We start from the raw sequence: 17112 nt of genomic DNA on the forward strand, positions 1-17112 counted from the left end.
ACGCCTAAATCAGTCCCGACTTGTGTTTCTGGGTCATTCAGCTTCCAGCAAGTTCTCCAACATCCATTCATCAGTTTCAAAAAGCTGGCTGCTGCAGTCGCTCTAAATGCGCTGTACACCTTCTTGTGCGTAGAAAATTAGCGGGGCGATGCGAGTGCGACTGTGTCCGTGAGGCGCTTCAGTTCAGCCAGTTTCTCCTCCCTAACAAAGCAGCATAAGAGCCGCGTCCGCCGTCTCTCCATCACAGACGGTCAATAATGCAGGGCCTTGCCTTCACACATCAGAACCCTGCTGAGTGATTAGCTCTTCTCCCAGCTCACACACACACACACACACACACACACACACACACACACACACACACACACAGTGATGAATAGTAACAGGCAAAGCACACACAGGCTCTCCCACAGCAGAGGAAGAGGAAATGTGCCGCAGTGTCTTCCTCACCGCCTCACCCTAAAATAACCCAGCTGGTTGTAATGAGAGGGATGGAGGAATAACCGTGAGGAGGTTTTTTTAAGGAGGAGAACTCGGGAATATCCAAAAAGCAGGTGGAATGAAAATCGAAAGTCATTGAACCCCATCTTTTCCTGTCTCATCTCTTCCTGTTTATAGCGTCTCTAAAACTGTGGAGGTCTCGTCTCAGTCGGGTCATGTACTCCATGGCCAACTGCCTGCTGCTGATGAAGGTGGGTGGGTGTGTGTGTGTGCGTGTGTGTGTGTGTGTGTGAGAGAGAGTCAAGAGAGCCCTGATACTGGGCTGCTGGAGGATTCACGGTGAAATCCCCACAGACTGACCACTAATTGGATTCTTGGTCAGAGAAAGAGCGAGTGGAGAGAGAAAGGAGGGATGAGGGTGTCGTGGGCTCACGTCAGACTGTGGAGAGAAACACAGTGCCATCTACTGTTCAGACATGAGATTACACCGTTTTTCCAGCCAGTTCAGCCCCGTTTCATGTCTCGGGTTTTTAAAGTAACACTAAGCAACGTTTTTGTGTTTTTACATCATTTTCTTAAGCTAGCATCTGCTAAAATGAGCCTTTACAGGGTGAATGAGAAGTCTCAGCCCCCTGTGAGCAGCTTACCCTGTTTGTAATCCATGTCCACACCTCAGAGCAGACGAGCTACACTGGGTTAGCATTTATTCTAACATGTTCATCATGGTGGAGCCTCAGAAGACGCAAAGAAAACGTTTATCTGATGAAGCTAAACAGAGATTAAGAGCGTCTGACCTCAGTTGGAGTCCAAAAGACTCAACATTGGGAGTTTTCTGACTCACGAGAGCTCAGAGTCACGTTTCCTGCCCGTTTTAGATCGTAAACACAGCTGCTTACCGCTCCTGTAGAGGCTAATGAAGGCTGAGGAGACATCTCAGTTAGATGACGGTGTTAAAAAGGCAAATGCACAAGAGGAGGGGAGTTTCGGCTCGTTTTTACAACGGTGAATTTAAGCGGACACTAGGGGGTGCTAAAAGCAAGCCAAAACTGCAACGTTTCCCTTTAAATTTAAATCTAATTTGGATTTATTTATTATCCGTTTCACAGAAAGCAACAGAAAAACCAAACACCAGAGATTTTAAATGTGGTATTTAAGAGAATCTGCTGAAAATGGAGTGTAGATGTTTGTTTTAGGTGTCGACGTATCGCTGGCGCACTCGTTGGTTCTAGCAGACGTTTTAGACCTGAATGATTTATAGTCAGATTTTAGAGGCTTAATGATTCATTTTGAACATCCTTCAGGATTTAGAGAAAATAAATCTTAATAGAAGTTTAAGTGAGGACAAATAAGCAGCTGTGGCTGTAGACCAGGGTCTGCAGCAGTTGTAGTCCAGAGGGATTTATTGTCCTCGGTGAAACGTTTGTAGAGCTGCAGCTGCTGCAGGAGCTTTTCAAGACACAGCTTATGAAGCGTGTAAGAAACAGGATCAGCGACACTAAAAGTTCTTATTTCCCAGATTTATGAGAAAGTCTAAAACCTTTTCATCTCTTCTGCCAACATTTCCTGTAAGATATTTGCTGTTAGTGTTGTTGATTATGGGATGGCTCCTTTAGGGATTTTTTTTTTAGCAGGACCAAAACTTTTATGAACTGGGTGACTCTCGGGAGCATGGACATGTTCCGGCCTCGCGGTCGCCAGCCCGGCCCGCCAGACGACTCCTGTTTAGTAGTGATGTGTCGGTCGCGAACGAACCGGCTCCAAGAGCCGGCTCTTTGAAGTGAACGACGGGAGCCGACTCGTGATTGGGAGCCGTCCCCTCCCCCCTCCCCTCTTGCTTTGGTGAACGCTACAGGCGATTGGTCAACATGTTTAACTGTGTGACCAGACTGTCCACACAGAGCAGTAGGGACGGGGAAGAGGGAGGATCAGACTCAGACACACAGCAGAGCACATGCGGGTGGAAGGAGACGAGAGGGAATGAGGAGGAGGAAAAAGGCGAGAGAGAGGAAAGTGCGACGAAGACGGTGAGAAAATGAGCGCCAGCAGTCGGAAAGTGAGGATTTCTTAAAGTGTTCAGTTATTAAATCCATAGAAATTATAAATATTTGATATATTGCATTTGTTTACATTAGTAAATCATTTTACATGTAGTTTAGCATTATTTTGGTTATTAGTGTACTCTACGCAACAGAAAATCTGAGGAGCCATTTGGGAGCCAAAAGAACCGGCTCTCTAAAAAGAGCTGGAATTCCCATCACTACTGTTTAGTTCTGCACAGAGAACGGGTCTGGGAATGCTCCTAACCCCGCCCCCTGAGAACCCTAACCGAGCCAATCCGCGCTGAGCAGCGTACGTCACGCACCACAACGCCGGGTTTGTCGTAAACATGGCGACTGAAGCAGAGGTCGCTGCGGCTCTTTCCTCTGGTCTAAATGACTTGAAACGATAAGTAGAAGCGCTAAAAGCCTTTCGTTAACACCGATGCCAGACGCCATGTTTGACTACAGCTAAACACTACCGCGTCGCGCGGCACAGTCGGCATTTCCGTCTGTTTTCTGATTGGTTATTTTTTATGCTTGTGAGTCACCAGACTCTCTCTGTGCAGTTAAGAGGACGAGTCTGGCAGGCCAGGCTATGCAGTCGACACACACACACACACTTTAACCTCTGTCTCATCGCTCAGCATTCCCGTCACCGAGTGAACGACGTGTCGCAGTGAAGAGGAGGGTCACACGGTCACACTTCTCTCCCCGTACCTAAACCCTCCTCGTTACGTCTCCGCCTCCTACCGTTTCTTCTTTTCTCATGTTTGCTGCTTTGTTTGTTTGTGGTCAGGACTACATCCTGGCTGTGGAGACGTACCACTCCATCATCCAGTATGAACCCCAGCAGCGAGTGCAGCTGCTCAGCGGTATCGGACGCATCTTCCTGCAGGTCTGTGCGTTACCAGATGGCTTATATGACTCTGGCTCCCCGGACAGGACACGCGCTGAAGGGATTTGCTTGATGCAAGGATGAAGAGCGCCACCCATGATGTGGAATATCAGAGCTTTATGGTTCAACAGAACAGAAGAGATTTGCTGCTATTTAACAAGGATTACGGCCCAATGTTCTCCCACTAACTCAGAACGCTCACTTATCTGGACAAAAATACATTTATCAATGCAAACTTAACTTATAAAGTGTTTTAGTAAATCACCGGATGTTAGAATTTCACCAAAGGTTGTGAAATGAAGACACGATCTTACTTTACTGTTTTAACCCAGAGTTTAACCATGTTTGGTTTTTAGGTGTGAAATAGAAACACGGCCACTTCCAGAAGACCTGATGGAGCTTTTAGACTTAATCCTCAGGTCTCTGCAGAAAACTGACTTAGTTTAGAAACAAGAGTATTTCCTACTTTATTCGCCTCATTAATTCAGGAAAACGTTAGTTTTTTATCCGTACTCACCACCACTTCTTTTCCATAAGGTCGGAGACGTGAAGATGGCGGAGGTCTACTTCCAGGATGTGGAGAAATCCTGCCAGATGAAAGCGAGAGACCCGACTCACACCACGTGTGTTTTGATGAACAGGTGAGCGCCTCTGCTTTGTGTTTCTACGGGACTTTTAGCTAACTAGGACGTGGCTTTAGGTGGTGTGGAAACTGTTCTAAGGTCAGGTTTCAGGGTTGGACCTTGCAGCTGCTCTGCGTCGAGTCGTCGTGGAGGCACAAACTTTTAGAGACGGATTTAAGAAAAAATACACTTTTATTTCCTGGATTCCTGCAAAAGAAACCTGTGTGATGTGGTCAGCAGATGGCGCTGTTGGTGGGATGGGAGTGGTGGGGCCTGTCTTTATTTATCCTCTAGAGCGGGGGTCATGACCACTTTAGAAATAATTCTACTAAACTCACTAAGAAATGCAGCTTTGCTGCTGATTTACACTAAAAGTACCAGGAATACGTCTGGCTCTTTTTCCATCCAGCTCAGGTTTCCTCTTTAATCTTAATCTAAAACTTTAAAAGTCAGAGTCCTAGTTTTTAATCTCACGTCATCCTGGGAAAATGACTACTTCAGCTGCCCTAGTCCTCTTCTGTAGATCCATATCAATAATCCCAAATAATCTCTTAAAAGGTCCCGTAACTCCTTTAGGTGAGCTCTGACCCCTGCCCTAGAGGAAGATCATGTGATGCTTACATCAGAACCTCTGAAACAACTCCTTTTGGAAAACATCGTCGTCGTCGTCTTCCTCCGCTTATCCGGGTCCGGGTTGCGGGGGCAGCATCCCAACTAGGGAGCTCCAGGCCGTCCTCCCCCCGGCCGCCTCCACCAGCTCCTCCGGCAGGACCCCAAGGCGTTCTATGGCGTTTAAAGCGTGCCACAACCCGTGCACGCGCATTGGGTCCACAGCGCGCGTGTGAACGGGACTCGCGAGCGGAAATATACATGGCGAGAGGTCATTTGTGCACTGAGAGGGAGCAAACTGTGTCTGTGAGCGCACAAGGATGTGCACAAGTGACAAACCTGCGTGCGCGCGTTGTCAACGAGCACACGGCAGAGGAAAACGTGCGCGCGCGGCAGCCTCTCTGCGCGCTCGGTTTCTGACTCCTGCTCGCTCGGCTGTAAGGGCTTTTGGCACTCTGGAGGCGTGGCCTGTGGCAGATCTTCTCTGTCCTCTGATTGGTTAGTTCACCCCACACTTTACCCTCTATCTATATAAAAAAGTCTGAGATTCAGTAGTTGCTGGCATAGCTCAGCTGGGAGAGCGGGTGACTCTCGCCCCGGAGGATCCAGGTTCGAGTCCGGGCAAGGAAAATGTCGTAGATGTCATGTTAATTTTTCTTAATTTCAGGTATTTTACAGTTGTGACCGTTCAACTGTCATTAAACGTCCGAATGTTTGCTGGGCAGTGTTTTAAAAAGTGCACATCAGCTAGATGGTTTTAACCATATAAAATTACATTTTTTGTGGAGAGAGAGAGAGAGAGAGAGAGAGAGGTGTTCTTGTCTCATTAATGAATTGTTTATTTTTTTCAGTATTTAATTGACGAATTATCCTTTCAAATAATTAATTGATGAGTTACATAATTGTCCATTTAGAATTGTTGAATGGACTGAGTCAAGTTTGGTGCACTTTATATATTTCAAAACATGTTTTTTTTTATTTTAATGATGCATATAAATAATTTAAATGTTAATTTAATGAAATATTTCTATTTTTTCATTACCTCACCCTTGTTTTGACAAAAACGGGACCTTGCTGGATAATATCATGGAGAAACTATTTGTTCACAGTACATGGCTCAGTGAGGATCTGTGTACCAAAGGAGGAGATACTCAGAAATCTGTCTGCAGATTGTTACAACCCAGACTGGAAGTGGTGGGCTGTAATAAGAAAGGAGACCAAACAGAGGAGTGGGGGTTCAACAACTGATTTATTTAACCAAAGTAAGGATTTACTAAAGCAAGTTAGTGAACAGAAAATGGCCAGTGAGGACTCTCCACCACACAGGAGAGACCCAGTGAAAGCAGAAAAACAGTAGGCTTTGTAGGCAGCACCACACCCTGAGCCCAGGTGCCTCCAAGGCTGCTTAACCAGCTGCCTACAACAGAAGAAAAACACAATTAAACACAAATGAAAACCCAATGAGACGGTGGGGGCATCACAACACGTTCAGGACTACCCAAACACCAGTAATTCTTGACTGCACTGATCTGCTTTAGTAAATCCTTACTTTGGTTAAATAAATCAGTTGTTGAACCCCCACTCCTCTGTTTGGTCTCCTTTCTTATTACAGCCCACCACTTCCAGTCTGGGTTGTAACAATCTGCAGACAGATTTCTGAGTATCTCCTCCTTTGGTACACAGATCCTCACTGAGCCAAGTACTGTGAACAAATAGTTTCTCCATGATATTATCCAGCAAGGTCCCGTTTTTGTCAAAACAAGGGTGAGGTAATGAAAAAATAGAAATATTTCATTAAATTAACATTTAAATTATTTATATGCATCATTAAAATAAAAAAAACATGTTTTGAAATATATAAAGTGCACCAAACTTGACTCAGTCCATTCAACAATTCTAAATGGACAATTATGTAACTCATCAATTAATTATTTGAAAGGATAATTCGTCAATTAAATACTGAAAAAAAATAAACAATTCATTAATGAGACAAGAATCTCTCTCTCTCTCTCTCTCTCTCTCTCTCTCTCTCTCTCTCTCTCTCTCTCTCTCTCTCTCTCTCTCTCTCTCTCTCTCTCTCTCTCTCTCTCTCTCTCTCTCTCTCTCTCTCTCTCTCTCTCTCTCTCTCTCTCTCTCTCTCTCTCTCTCTCTCTCTCTCTCTCTCTCTCTCTCTCTCTCTCTCTCTCTCTCTCTCTCGTGAAATGGTGGATTTATCACAGATTTGAGCTTAATGCCTGTAAAAGTGACTGAGCTGCAACCGTTTGGTTTAAGTGTGTCCACTGGCCCCTTGGTGCACCAACAAAAACACCTTCAGTGAGTTATAAAAACACCGTCTTCCTCCCCAACGATGATCTGTGTGTTTCACTCCTCAGGGCCTTCGTCTACCTCAGTCAGAACAGCTACGCCGAAGCACACGCCTCCTTTTTAGAAGTGCTGAAGATCGACCCCCGACACCCCGTCGTGAGTGAATGCAGCAGGTTCGCTTTAGTTAAAAAGCAACGATTTCACACGTCTCTGTCTGCAGACCAACAACAACGCAGCGGTCTGCCTCCTATACCTGGGCCGGCTGAAGGAGTCCCTGGGTCAGCTGGAGGGCCTGGTGCAGCAGGACCCCGCCCTCTACCTCCACGAGAGCGTGCTCTTCAACCTGACCACCATGTACGAGCTGGAGTCGTCCCGGAGCACGCAGAAGAAACAGGCGTTGTTGGAGGCCGTGGCCTGCCGGGAGGGCGACAGCTTCAACACGCAGTGCCTCAAACTGGTCTAGACCGGAACCGGGGTTTAATCCTGGGAAAACCGGAGTTCCTACATCTGCATCAACACGTTGGCTTGTTATACAGATTAAAAGGAGTTGTGTTTGCTCTGCTGATCCTAAAGCTGCAGCAGAAAAGAATCATGGAGCTAAAACAAACTTCTCTCTGTCTGCTTACGTGTGTAAAGATTCCAGTTTTACAGGAAGTGAACCTCAGATCTTTAGCCGAGCAGCAAGTGAGAACTGCGGAGGGTTGTGGGGTGGACCCAAGTCGCTGCGGCGGGAATCTGGAGGAGGAACTCGCCGCCGTACAGGAGCATCCATCGTCCTCCACCTGGCAGCGGTGTCGTGCTCCACTCAGGAGGTCATGATGGACAAGACCTGAAACTGCAGCAGCAATCGGACTTATTTATCCAGTCTTGTGCTGCTTGTTGCTTCAGAACTAGCCTGAGGACTTTAAGTCATCACAAGAGCAGGATCAAAGGCTTCAAGCTTCTCAAATGTTCCTCTGAATTCAGAAAAACGTTTAAAAACCACTGAAGTCTCGTTGTTTGGCATCATGACGACACTACAGGAGCTGCTGGCTCTTAGAGCGGGACCGCGTGGGCATTACCCTGAGCTCCGGCGCTCAGACTAATAAACAACTTCTCCCCCAACACTGGATTCATCACTGCTGTGTAGGAAATGGAACGAGTACGTCTGAGGCTCTGATTGGTTGTCTTAATGATTCTTTTCATTGTGAGTCGTATTTATGTAAATTCAAAGAAATGTCTTCTACTAATCTGTCCTTTTGCATTAGATGACGGAAAATAAAAGTGATGAAACGGCAACGGGGTTTTAATGTGGTATTAAAAACACAGCAAAGGTACTAGTGTAGTGTGACCCCGGGTTTCCACGGGAGCCGTCAGCAGCACGTTACTGCAGCAGCACGTCTTGCTTGGCCCTTCCCACGAGACGCGAAGCAGCAGGGGAGCAGCTGTCACCGACCGAGCACGAAGTCGCACGAGTGACTTCGTCAGTAAACACAACAACAAGCAGGAGAAAATTACAACATGGTTTGTGTTTTATGTTCTGTCCGTGTTATAATCGCCAATACGGACCTGAAAAACAAAGGAGACCGCTAGCTAGGTGATAACTTCTCACGGGGACGCACAGTTAGTAACTTGTTTTAAAAGTAAAGCAACCGGCAGGCAGTACGTTCTTTATTCTGAAAATCTCGGGAACTTCTCTCCATTTCCGCGTCCGATTTCCTGTCTTTCCTTCCCCAAACATGTCTAAATTGACCCGTTTTAGAGGCGTCGCGCGTAGGAAATAGAACCGGCGCGTAAAGGCCGCGACATGCTGCTCCTGAGACGCGGCCGACTCGCGCTGCTGACGGCTCCGGTGGAAAGGAGGGGTAAGAGTACTTCAGTACAACTACTGCGAGGTAACATGGTTCTGAATCAACACTACAGTTTAGGTTTTAGCCGCTTAATGAAAAAGCAGCTTAGAAACGGGTCCAGTAAGGAAAACGTAGATAAATCACTAAATGTTGGAGATTATCAGCAGATTATTATGAAAACTAACATGATGTTTCACACCTGGGATCTGTGCACTAACCTGTGAGTCGCTGACGGATTTAAACCAGACGTATTTTGACTAAAATAAAACAAAAAGCAGAAATGAGAGTTTTGTCGCTGAGGCAGGTTAGATAAAGGTTTTGTGCATTTATCAGTTAAGATGGCGTCTCTCCTCCACAATCTGAGCTGTGACGAGACAGTTTTCTGTGCCGTCAGGATCCCTGCAGCGAAGCCACATACTTCTGACGGATGTGGAAGTCGTCGGCCGGCCGGTTGTAGGCTTTCCACACCGGCTCCCCCACAAACAGCCGCATGGCTTTGACGTAGTTCTGTGGGAACAAACGGGTCCGTTAGACTTGGATCACAAATAAGTGAACCAGGAGGTAAATGTGAGCGACAGAAATCGGGCAGTTTTAGGAGTCTTTATTGTTTTAAGTGTCAGATTTACGAGCACAGGCTTGACGCCTCGAACGTACCGTCTCATCCAGAGTGAAGCGATGGTAGATGCCTGCAGGCAAGGTGATCAAGTCTCCCTTTTCCATGGCGATCCGAATCCACCTGTCCTTCTCGTCCCGAACGTCAAAGTAGGCCTGGCCGTCCAGGATGTAGCGGATCTCATCGTCCAGGTGCAAATGCTCCTCGTAGAACACCTTCACCTGCAGAAGACAAACTACTCTGGGTGATAACAGCAGGTCTACAGCAAGAGCCATTGTCAGGTACAGAACTAACATAGAACACGTGCTGGTTTCTATTTAACACAACATCTGCATATAGGTTATAAATTGTAAGTCGCTTTAGATAAAAGCGTCTGCCAAATAAATAACATTTCCTCCTTGCTATTGGGTTAAAACTACTTCCTTTGTAGAGCCACGCCCACTTGATCCTTTAATTAATGCATTAGATGAGCAACACCTTGCTGATCTTTCCCCTCATTCCTCTAAAAGTAGGAAAACTTACATACCGGTGACCGTATATCTGACTTGAAATGTCATGACACACTTTTAAGCTCTGATAAGAACCAGATGAATAAAACTTTATAAATGGACGGATAAGCGGGTCACCTTTTCCTCGTAGTTGGGTAGAGTATCTTTATGAATCGTAATAATGTCCATGTAGGAGTAGCCTTGCTCTTTGCGGATCTGCTCCAGTTCTGGGTCTGTTTCGTAAACATCCGCGTTCAGCTGCAGAAACATGGAGGTCGTTAGTGGGCTCCTTTGAGCTGTGATGGACCACGGAGACTTGAGTCACATGGCTGGTCTGGGTTACATGATACACGAGTCACTGTTTCAGTTTACCTTCCAGTGAAAAACTCCCAGTTTCCTCAACTCGTCCAACGAAACAGAGACGTTTGGATTCAACCTGTGCGGCTTCCTCTGGTCGTCGTCAGAACTGTCCATGTACCAGGCCTCCAGACCCATGTTCGGACCCAGAACCCTCGCTGAGCTCCCGAAAACAAACAAATACCGCGTTGATTCTCGCTGAGCTGGGGAAAGCGTGCTTCGACTGCAAGTCACGTGACTATAGCTGAACTTTCTGCTGTGAGACCAATCGCTGCGCAGCGTTCTGTGCTGCATTCGTGTGCCACTTAAAAGTTCGGGAGAAAACATTTCTAGGTTGTTGTTTTTTCCCAAAAAAATATTAACAAAGTCCATCTGAGTAAACGTTGCGTTTTCGTGTTTGTGTTGAGAGAAATCTTAGATATCTTAGTATTGTTTCGATTCTAAGCTCAGCTTAGACATTGGTGTAACTGACGGAATGAACCGCGGGAGAGCGTCAGCATTTGGGAGCGGTACGTGAACTAAACTTGATTAGCGGTGTAGAAAAGAAATGCTGCCATCAAGCGGTCAAACTCTGAAACTGCAACATAGCGACCTCGTGATCTACTTTATTCAGGTTTGTATGTTTCGTTGAATAGAACACCTTTTCACATCATTTTAGTTCATCTCCAATTTGACATTATTATGGTCACTTAAACTGCGTAATTTCCCCAAAGCAGTGCAAATCTGGGGCATATTCTTTTGCAAATGCATCAGAACAAATTGAATCAGCGTCTGCACTAGCTTTTGGTTGTTATTTGAATTAAAAGCTGTAATCGAAGTGATTGGGGTCATGTAATATTGAAATATTGGAGTCTTCTTGATTAATATTCACCAGTAAGGTACATGTGTGCAGTGAAGCCTTATTGAATTCTTCAACACATCTAATGTGTCTGACATATAAGAGACAAGAACAGTACACACGAGGTACCTCATGGTTTATCTCCACATGCTTTATATATATATTATTTTCCAAAACGTTCTTTTACTTGTCAACCACGTGAGCCTCCATATGAAGCGGAACAAACGGAATGCTGTGCATTCTTCTTTAAACTAGAGAACGTAAATCCAGTTATTGTGTGTAAACATGTTTCTACCACCGCGCTTAATAAACGCTAAACCAACTGAATCTGAAAACACTAAGCACCATTTACCGACGAGGATGGGATTCGAACCCACGCGTGCAGAGCACAATGGATTAGCAGTCCATCGCCTTAACCACTCGGCCACCTCGTCACGGCGCCAAAGCAATTATGACGTCAACACATCTCACGACCACACCACACGTGCCATCATAATGTGTTTTGTTTTGGATAGCCAACTCCAGCGAACTCACGTTTAACGGTCTTCACGCGCTCTCACGCAACACCTCACATTTCTCTGGCTAAAAAAGTTCGTCTATCGATCCACACATTGCGTCACGCTACTCTACACACGTGCCCAGCTACAGCGATACAAGTTCTGTTTAACAGTCAATAGTTATAATTTACCTTGTATGAACGAGATGGGGCGCCCTCCAGTGGCGCTAAGCTAGAACTACACTCTGGTTTTCTTGAAGCACCTGGAGAATATTTACCCTCTTCTCTGTGAAGCTGGAAAAAACCCTAATGATTATTTCTCTTCTTGTGAATGAGAACAGAGGAGGAGAGCAGGGGACTGCACTTAAAACCTTACAACAGTTAGTAAAAGCACTTCCTGTAAATTATTTCATAATAAAAATCTACAGCGTTTGTGCTTGAAAGTGTCTCACTAACGGTCCTTTCCAGTTTTCTTTAACTAAAAACACAATTTTAATTATATATACATATATTCAACAATGTTTTTGTGTGTCCTGTCTGGCTGTGAAGCAAACAGAATTGATGTCTGAATGCTGGTGACAAGCCTTACAGATTTACTCTCAGGTGGAGCATCAAAGCATCTGCTTTTAATGTCACGCCTGATACTTAAAACTTTATTGTTGTTGTTTTTGAATGCTTTGTAATTCCAACCAGACACTGAGACAGAGGTGAAAGAAAAAGGAAGAGACAAAAGGTCTGCTTCTAGACCTGCAGAAAGAGAGAAGAAAAAAAACATAAAAAGGGACACAACAACAATACAACAGGAGCAAGCTATCACTGCGTCAACTTGAAGAAATATATAATCAACATTGTTTCACTGAACAATCACACGATAATAAATCACAGTGCATTTAGTGCCAACCACAGCCTTAAGACACGTGTTGAACGTGCCCAAGTCCATACTTATGAGAACACCATGTGAGCACCTGTGTGTGTACACGCGCTTGTTTATGTAAGGTTTCTTTTATATGTAAGGAGCACAGGAACCCCAAGGAGACTGCAACCAGAAAGGCCCCCGCCCCCCTCGAGAGGTGCAGAGGATTGCCCCGGGGGGCCACAACCAGCAGCCGGCAGAGTCCCAGGAGGCATCAGTGGCAAGCCTACAGGCCCGCCCGCAGCCTCCCACCCCCTAGCCAGCCGAGCCCGGGACCTGAGACCCAGGGGTGACCACCCCCGCCGGGGACCCAGCAGAGCCCAGGGACCCAGACCCCACCAGACAGCCACCGGGATTGGTCAGGCAGGCACCAAAAATCTCAAACCCCCTGACCCGGGAGCCACGACCCAGGCAGACCAAGGCACCGCACTCCACACCAGGTGTGGCAGGGGGAGGGGGGACGAAGATCTATATCACCAAAAGAAGTCCCAGGAGAGGGGAGGAGTCAAAGGCCCCACCTGACATATACAGTCATACACAAACACAGTCACACACTCCCTCCCTCATGCTCACACACACACATACAACCAAAGACTTACAAAAATGCACGCCGGACACCAGCTCATGCTCCCCATACACACCCTATTCACTCTGGTCCCAGTACTGCTGCACATGGGGTACAACCATCACCGGTTCCCAGAGTTCGACCCTTTCTGCTGGGGTGCTGATGAGCAGGCTCCCCCGCCCAACGCCGAGCCCAGCAACCCACCACAGAGCATTTTTAACAATGCGACGACCACAGTTGGGACAATCAGTATTATATCAATAATTATATTCAACAATGTTAAAAACATGGTTATGTACAGCTGTGGACCTGGCCGACGTGCACTGGGATGCGAAAGTTTCCTGTTTTATTAGGTCTTAATGGGAATGTCTGTGGGAAACAAGCAAACTGCTCTTCAGATTAACTTCTCCGCCCTCTGTCGGACTACTGATGTTACGACAAGAAGCTTTAATAAAGCTAAACAAGACACTACTCAGTACCACTTCCTGTAACTCCTTCAAAATAAAGAAAACTTCTTCAGAACCAGTACGGGTTTTAAATGAGCGTTAACAGCACAGTTAGTCTAAATGACGAAGAAGCCGGAACGTTATCAATCATACAAACTGCTTAACTACTACAATTTATTTTAGTTATATGTGTTCAATAAGGTTAAGTCAACAAAGCTAATGCAGGAACTATTAGCAGCTAGCTTTTTTTTTTCAAAACCTATTAGCAGCTAGCTAAACCGCTACAAACATTTCAGATCATACGCCCTCTGGTGGCAAAAAGGCGAAACTAAAACCAAAGGGGAGACTTGGAGGGATTTGCTCTTTAGAAGGTAAATTAATAAAGGTTAAATGTTTTTTCTAATTCATATAAAATGCTGTCTAAAATACTGTTAGAAATGCTTATCGTGGATATTTCGATTTAAAATACATAACAGCAGTTTTTCTAGTAAAAAGTGGCCTTTCTCAGCAAAACTTCTAAAAACGCTTTTTTTCTCAATCTTAATCAGTAGATAATATAGAATAAATATAGTTGGTTACACGTTTTTACCAGCAAAAGTTACAGTTTTCAATCGAACACGTTTGATACAAAACTATTGGTTTTTAGACCAATAAATAACTAAATGCATCTAATAAACACACACATCGATACAGTGATTTACTTTTGAAAGATCCATCTTTTGTTTGGATCAGGAAACGCAATATGAACTCACCTCATAACTTGTAGCCTGCCGTGAATGCTGCTTGTTGAGCAGAAACTCCGAAGAAGAGCGCAGATTTGATAGAAGCGCGTTTGTGCTTTCAAATTGAAAATGCTTCGAGCTGCGATGGCGCTCGTGGTTCGCTTTGTCATCACGGCCAGCGCGTCGCCACAACCCGGTCTGGTTTCACTTCTACAAAGAAGACATTCATTGTCCGTTTTTCCGATAGCATGCTGCATCCACCGTCCTCTTGACAGCTGCCATGATTGATCCCTTCTGTCGATCACGTAATGACGTAAGCACATGCTGCATTCACTGACCCTGATCTTACTTATTCGTAAGTTTTATCGCGTGATTTTTTCCTGATTTATTTACTTGTTCTGCTATAAAATCTAAAACAATCTCGCGGGCCCTGACGCCGGAACCCCCCCCCCCCCCCCCCCGGATAAACGAGAAAGTTTTAACTTATACAACTAAACTCATTTCATTACTCTTCGTTATCCGTTTACAACAACACAACTAACAGGAAATATTAGCAGCTAGCTACGGTACTACAAACGTCCGATCATGCGCCCTCTGGCGGCCACAGGGCGAAAATCCACGAGACTTAGAGGGATTTTGCTCCTAATACATGAAATTAAACTATTAATGGGTAATATAACATAAATACGTTTATTAGAAATTTACCAGTATAAGTTTGTAGTTTATAATCAAACATGTCAGATATTACTCAGTTGAAAGACTAGTAAAACTCATCTGGATCTAATACACAGACCAAATGATACAGAAAGTATTTTATAAAGGTACATTTTTTTTGTTTTCAACGGGAAAATCATTCACGAATTTGGATTTTCTAATAAATGTTTAAACTACTCAAATAAAAAGACAAATGAATAAATAAAAACAAAAAAAATACTTGTTTAATCCGATAAATCACAATTTTAAATTATATTCTGAGTTTAAGAGATTAAAGTCAGAATTCTTATGTTTTTCCAGTGGCCCTAGTCCTCCTCAGTACATAATTAACATTGTGGGTTTTTCACTAAGTAAAATATTATTACAGCATTTATTTAGCCTTTAAAAAGAAATCTGCTGCACTGTGTATTTTTTCCTGCCAGATACATTTTTCCTGTAATTCTGACTCAAATAATCTGATCACACAGCCCATAATTTCACATCAGTTTTTCATTATTCGTCATCTTCATCCAGATAAGAACTAACGTCTCCACTAGGAATCACCATGGTAACGGGAGTGAGCTGATGCTGATGGAGCTCCCTGATGAGCGCTTCTGAAGGTAAAAGTTGGTTCTGTTTTTTTATTTGGACTAAAACATTCGTCACGTTGACAGCCCACCCACCTCGCCCTGCAGAATGAAGCCCAGAGAAATTACATCCAGACTGATCAGAATCAGCTGCAATGAAAAAATGTAAAGTTACTTTATTCCAGGAGTTTATTTTTATATTTGAACTTCACACCTGGACAGGTGAGACTCCCATGTGCTCCTCAATTCTGCATCACCACTGTGTGCTATTAACTAGGGACCACCATCACATCCCTCCAGTCATGTTGCAGCAATGTCTTATCTCCATGACAACAGCAAAAGTGTGGGAAATAAACAAAGACAGGAAAATTCACCGTAGAGGGAACCCTGTTCTGCGCTCACCATCGTGATAAAAATGAAGCCAAATATTTTTTATGACATCAGGTCCAGAAAAGAAGGCACTTCCTCTATCGTCATTTTGGATAAAAGCGTCTAAATAAACCGGAGAACCAGCTGGAGGACGCTTAAACACGGAGACCTTAAAGTAGAAAAACCACCAAAGTAGAAAAGTTTTATTTCATCCAAAAAAATACTTTCATCCTTAAAGAAAATCACTGTTTTTGATTTATTTTAAACTCAAACATTTATTTTACTTAGAGTAAAAACTTCAGGATGATAAACTCCTATTCTCTCAGTCTCAAAGGCAGTCAATCAATCAATCAATCAATCAATCAAGGCTGTATTTAAATAGCACCTTCCTCACCCATTACGGGAGGCGCTGAAGAACAAAATACAATCATGATGAGATTAAAACCTTGAACAGGCCACGTCTCTGCTCTGGTCTGGGTTATTCCGACTTCAGATCAGCTGTTCAGATGAATCCATAATCTGTCATTTCCAGGTTTAATCTGAAATCATACCAGATTTTAACCCAACGACAGATAAATATTCTTATAGTCTGATGATGATTTAAGCTTGGATGCAAGAAAAGATCAAACGTTCTGCTGATTTATTTTTACACCAAACCAAAGGAACGGCTGGTGAAAATGACCCGGAGCTGCAGAGAGGCTCACATCCAGGAGGAAAGGAGGTCGGAGGAACCGAGGGACATCTGGAGACAGATGTCTTTATGCTGTCTCACAGCATTTTTGTCCTCGTTTCTGGGCGTCCGTCCCCCGGGAGCTGCTGCTGCCTTCGGGCTCCGGTCTTCTGGTTTTCAGTTTGGGATTCTTAATCTGACCTGGAGGTTAATTAGAGAACAAAATACCCAACTGGGTTAGTCCGCTTCAGGAATAAAGAAACATCTTCCAGCTGGACTCAGATCAGATTTGATCTCAACATTAGAAAAAAAAACAAGCTGCTGAACAAACTCAGAAATGATCCCAGTTCAGATCTGAAACATCTCCAAACCTATGGAAAGCAAAGGTGTTCCATCTTTCCCTTCACCTGCACGACGGAGCATTTATCCTGATTCCTGTTTGTGACACTGGATCATCGGCTTAACCCAACCCAAAGTCAAACTCTCCTGTGGGTCCGTCTCAGTTTGCAGCAGAAATGTCATTTTTTTTACAAAGGTGGGAAGAAAACAAGGTTTAATTAGGTCTAAATGTTCTTTTTATTTCATCTGTAATTTTTGAGCTATAAGAAAATAAAC

The 17112-nt window shown here is 44.5% G+C and overlaps 2 protein-coding genes, 1 long non-coding RNA gene and 1 other non-coding gene across 4 annotated transcripts in view; 1 reads left to right on the forward strand and 3 right to left on the reverse strand.

Moving 5' to 3' along the window:
- The window catches only part of trappc12 (trafficking protein particle complex subunit 12), a 43885-nt gene extending 36511 nt beyond the window's left edge, over nucleotides 1-7374 (forward strand). Inside the window, exons 8-12 of the mRNA XM_070547111.1 lie at nucleotides 619-692; nucleotides 3277-3375; nucleotides 3913-4016; nucleotides 6980-7067; nucleotides 7132-7374. Of these exons, the coding sequence (XP_070403212.1) occupies nucleotides 619-692; nucleotides 3277-3375; nucleotides 3913-4016; nucleotides 6980-7067; nucleotides 7132-7374 (608 nt within the window). The remainder of the gene's footprint in view (nucleotides 1-618; nucleotides 693-3276; nucleotides 3376-3912; nucleotides 4017-6979; nucleotides 7068-7131) is intronic.
- On the reverse strand, nucleotides 5838-6663 carry LOC139063937 (uncharacterized). The gene is made up of 2 exons (XR_011517259.1): nucleotides 6157-6663; nucleotides 5838-6024 (listed from the first exon to the last, which is right to left on the reverse strand). It is a non-coding gene; the product is annotated as an uncharacterized lncRNA (long non-coding RNA).
- An 804-nt stretch (nucleotides 7375-8178) lies between the features above and the next one.
- On the reverse strand, nucleotides 8179-10468 carry adi1 (acireductone dioxygenase 1). The gene is made up of 4 exons (XM_070547113.1): nucleotides 10214-10468; nucleotides 9980-10099; nucleotides 9395-9574; nucleotides 8179-9247 (listed from the first exon to the last, which is right to left on the reverse strand). The coding sequence occupies exons 1-4, from the start codon at nucleotides 10334-10336 to the stop codon at nucleotides 9131-9133; spliced, it is 540 nt and encodes a 179-aa protein (XP_070403214.1). The 5' UTR covers nucleotides 10337-10468; the 3' UTR covers nucleotides 8179-9130.
- A 920-nt stretch (nucleotides 10469-11388) lies between these two features.
- trnas-gcu (transfer RNA serine (anticodon GCU)) lies at nucleotides 11389-11470 on the reverse strand. Its single transcript has one exon. It is a non-coding gene; the product is annotated as a tRNA-Ser (tRNA).
- Nucleotides 11471-17112: the final 5642 nt, after the last annotated feature.

Source organism: Nothobranchius furzeri, chromosome 18 (genome assembly GCF_043380555.1).
Source record: "Nothobranchius furzeri strain GRZ-AD chromosome 18, NfurGRZ-RIMD1, whole genome shotgun sequence".
NCBI classification, from domain to species: domain Eukaryota; kingdom Metazoa; phylum Chordata; class Actinopteri; order Cyprinodontiformes; family Nothobranchiidae; genus Nothobranchius; species Nothobranchius furzeri.

Excerpts from the sequence above, each read along its gene's own strand:
- adi1 (XM_070547113.1), bottom strand. The coding sequence starts at position 10,336 with ATGGGTCTGGAGGCCTGGTACATGGACAGTTCTGACGACGACCAGAGG. Across the intron at positions 10,100-10,213 it reads TGGGAGTTTTTCACTGGAAG|CTGAACGCGGATGTTTACGA; the intron begins GTAAACTGAAAC and ends ATGTTTCTGCAG. Across the intron at positions 9,248-9,394 it reads GCTTCACTCTGGATGAGACG|AACTACGTCAAAGCCATGCG; the intron begins GTACGTTCGAGG and ends TTGTTCCCACAG.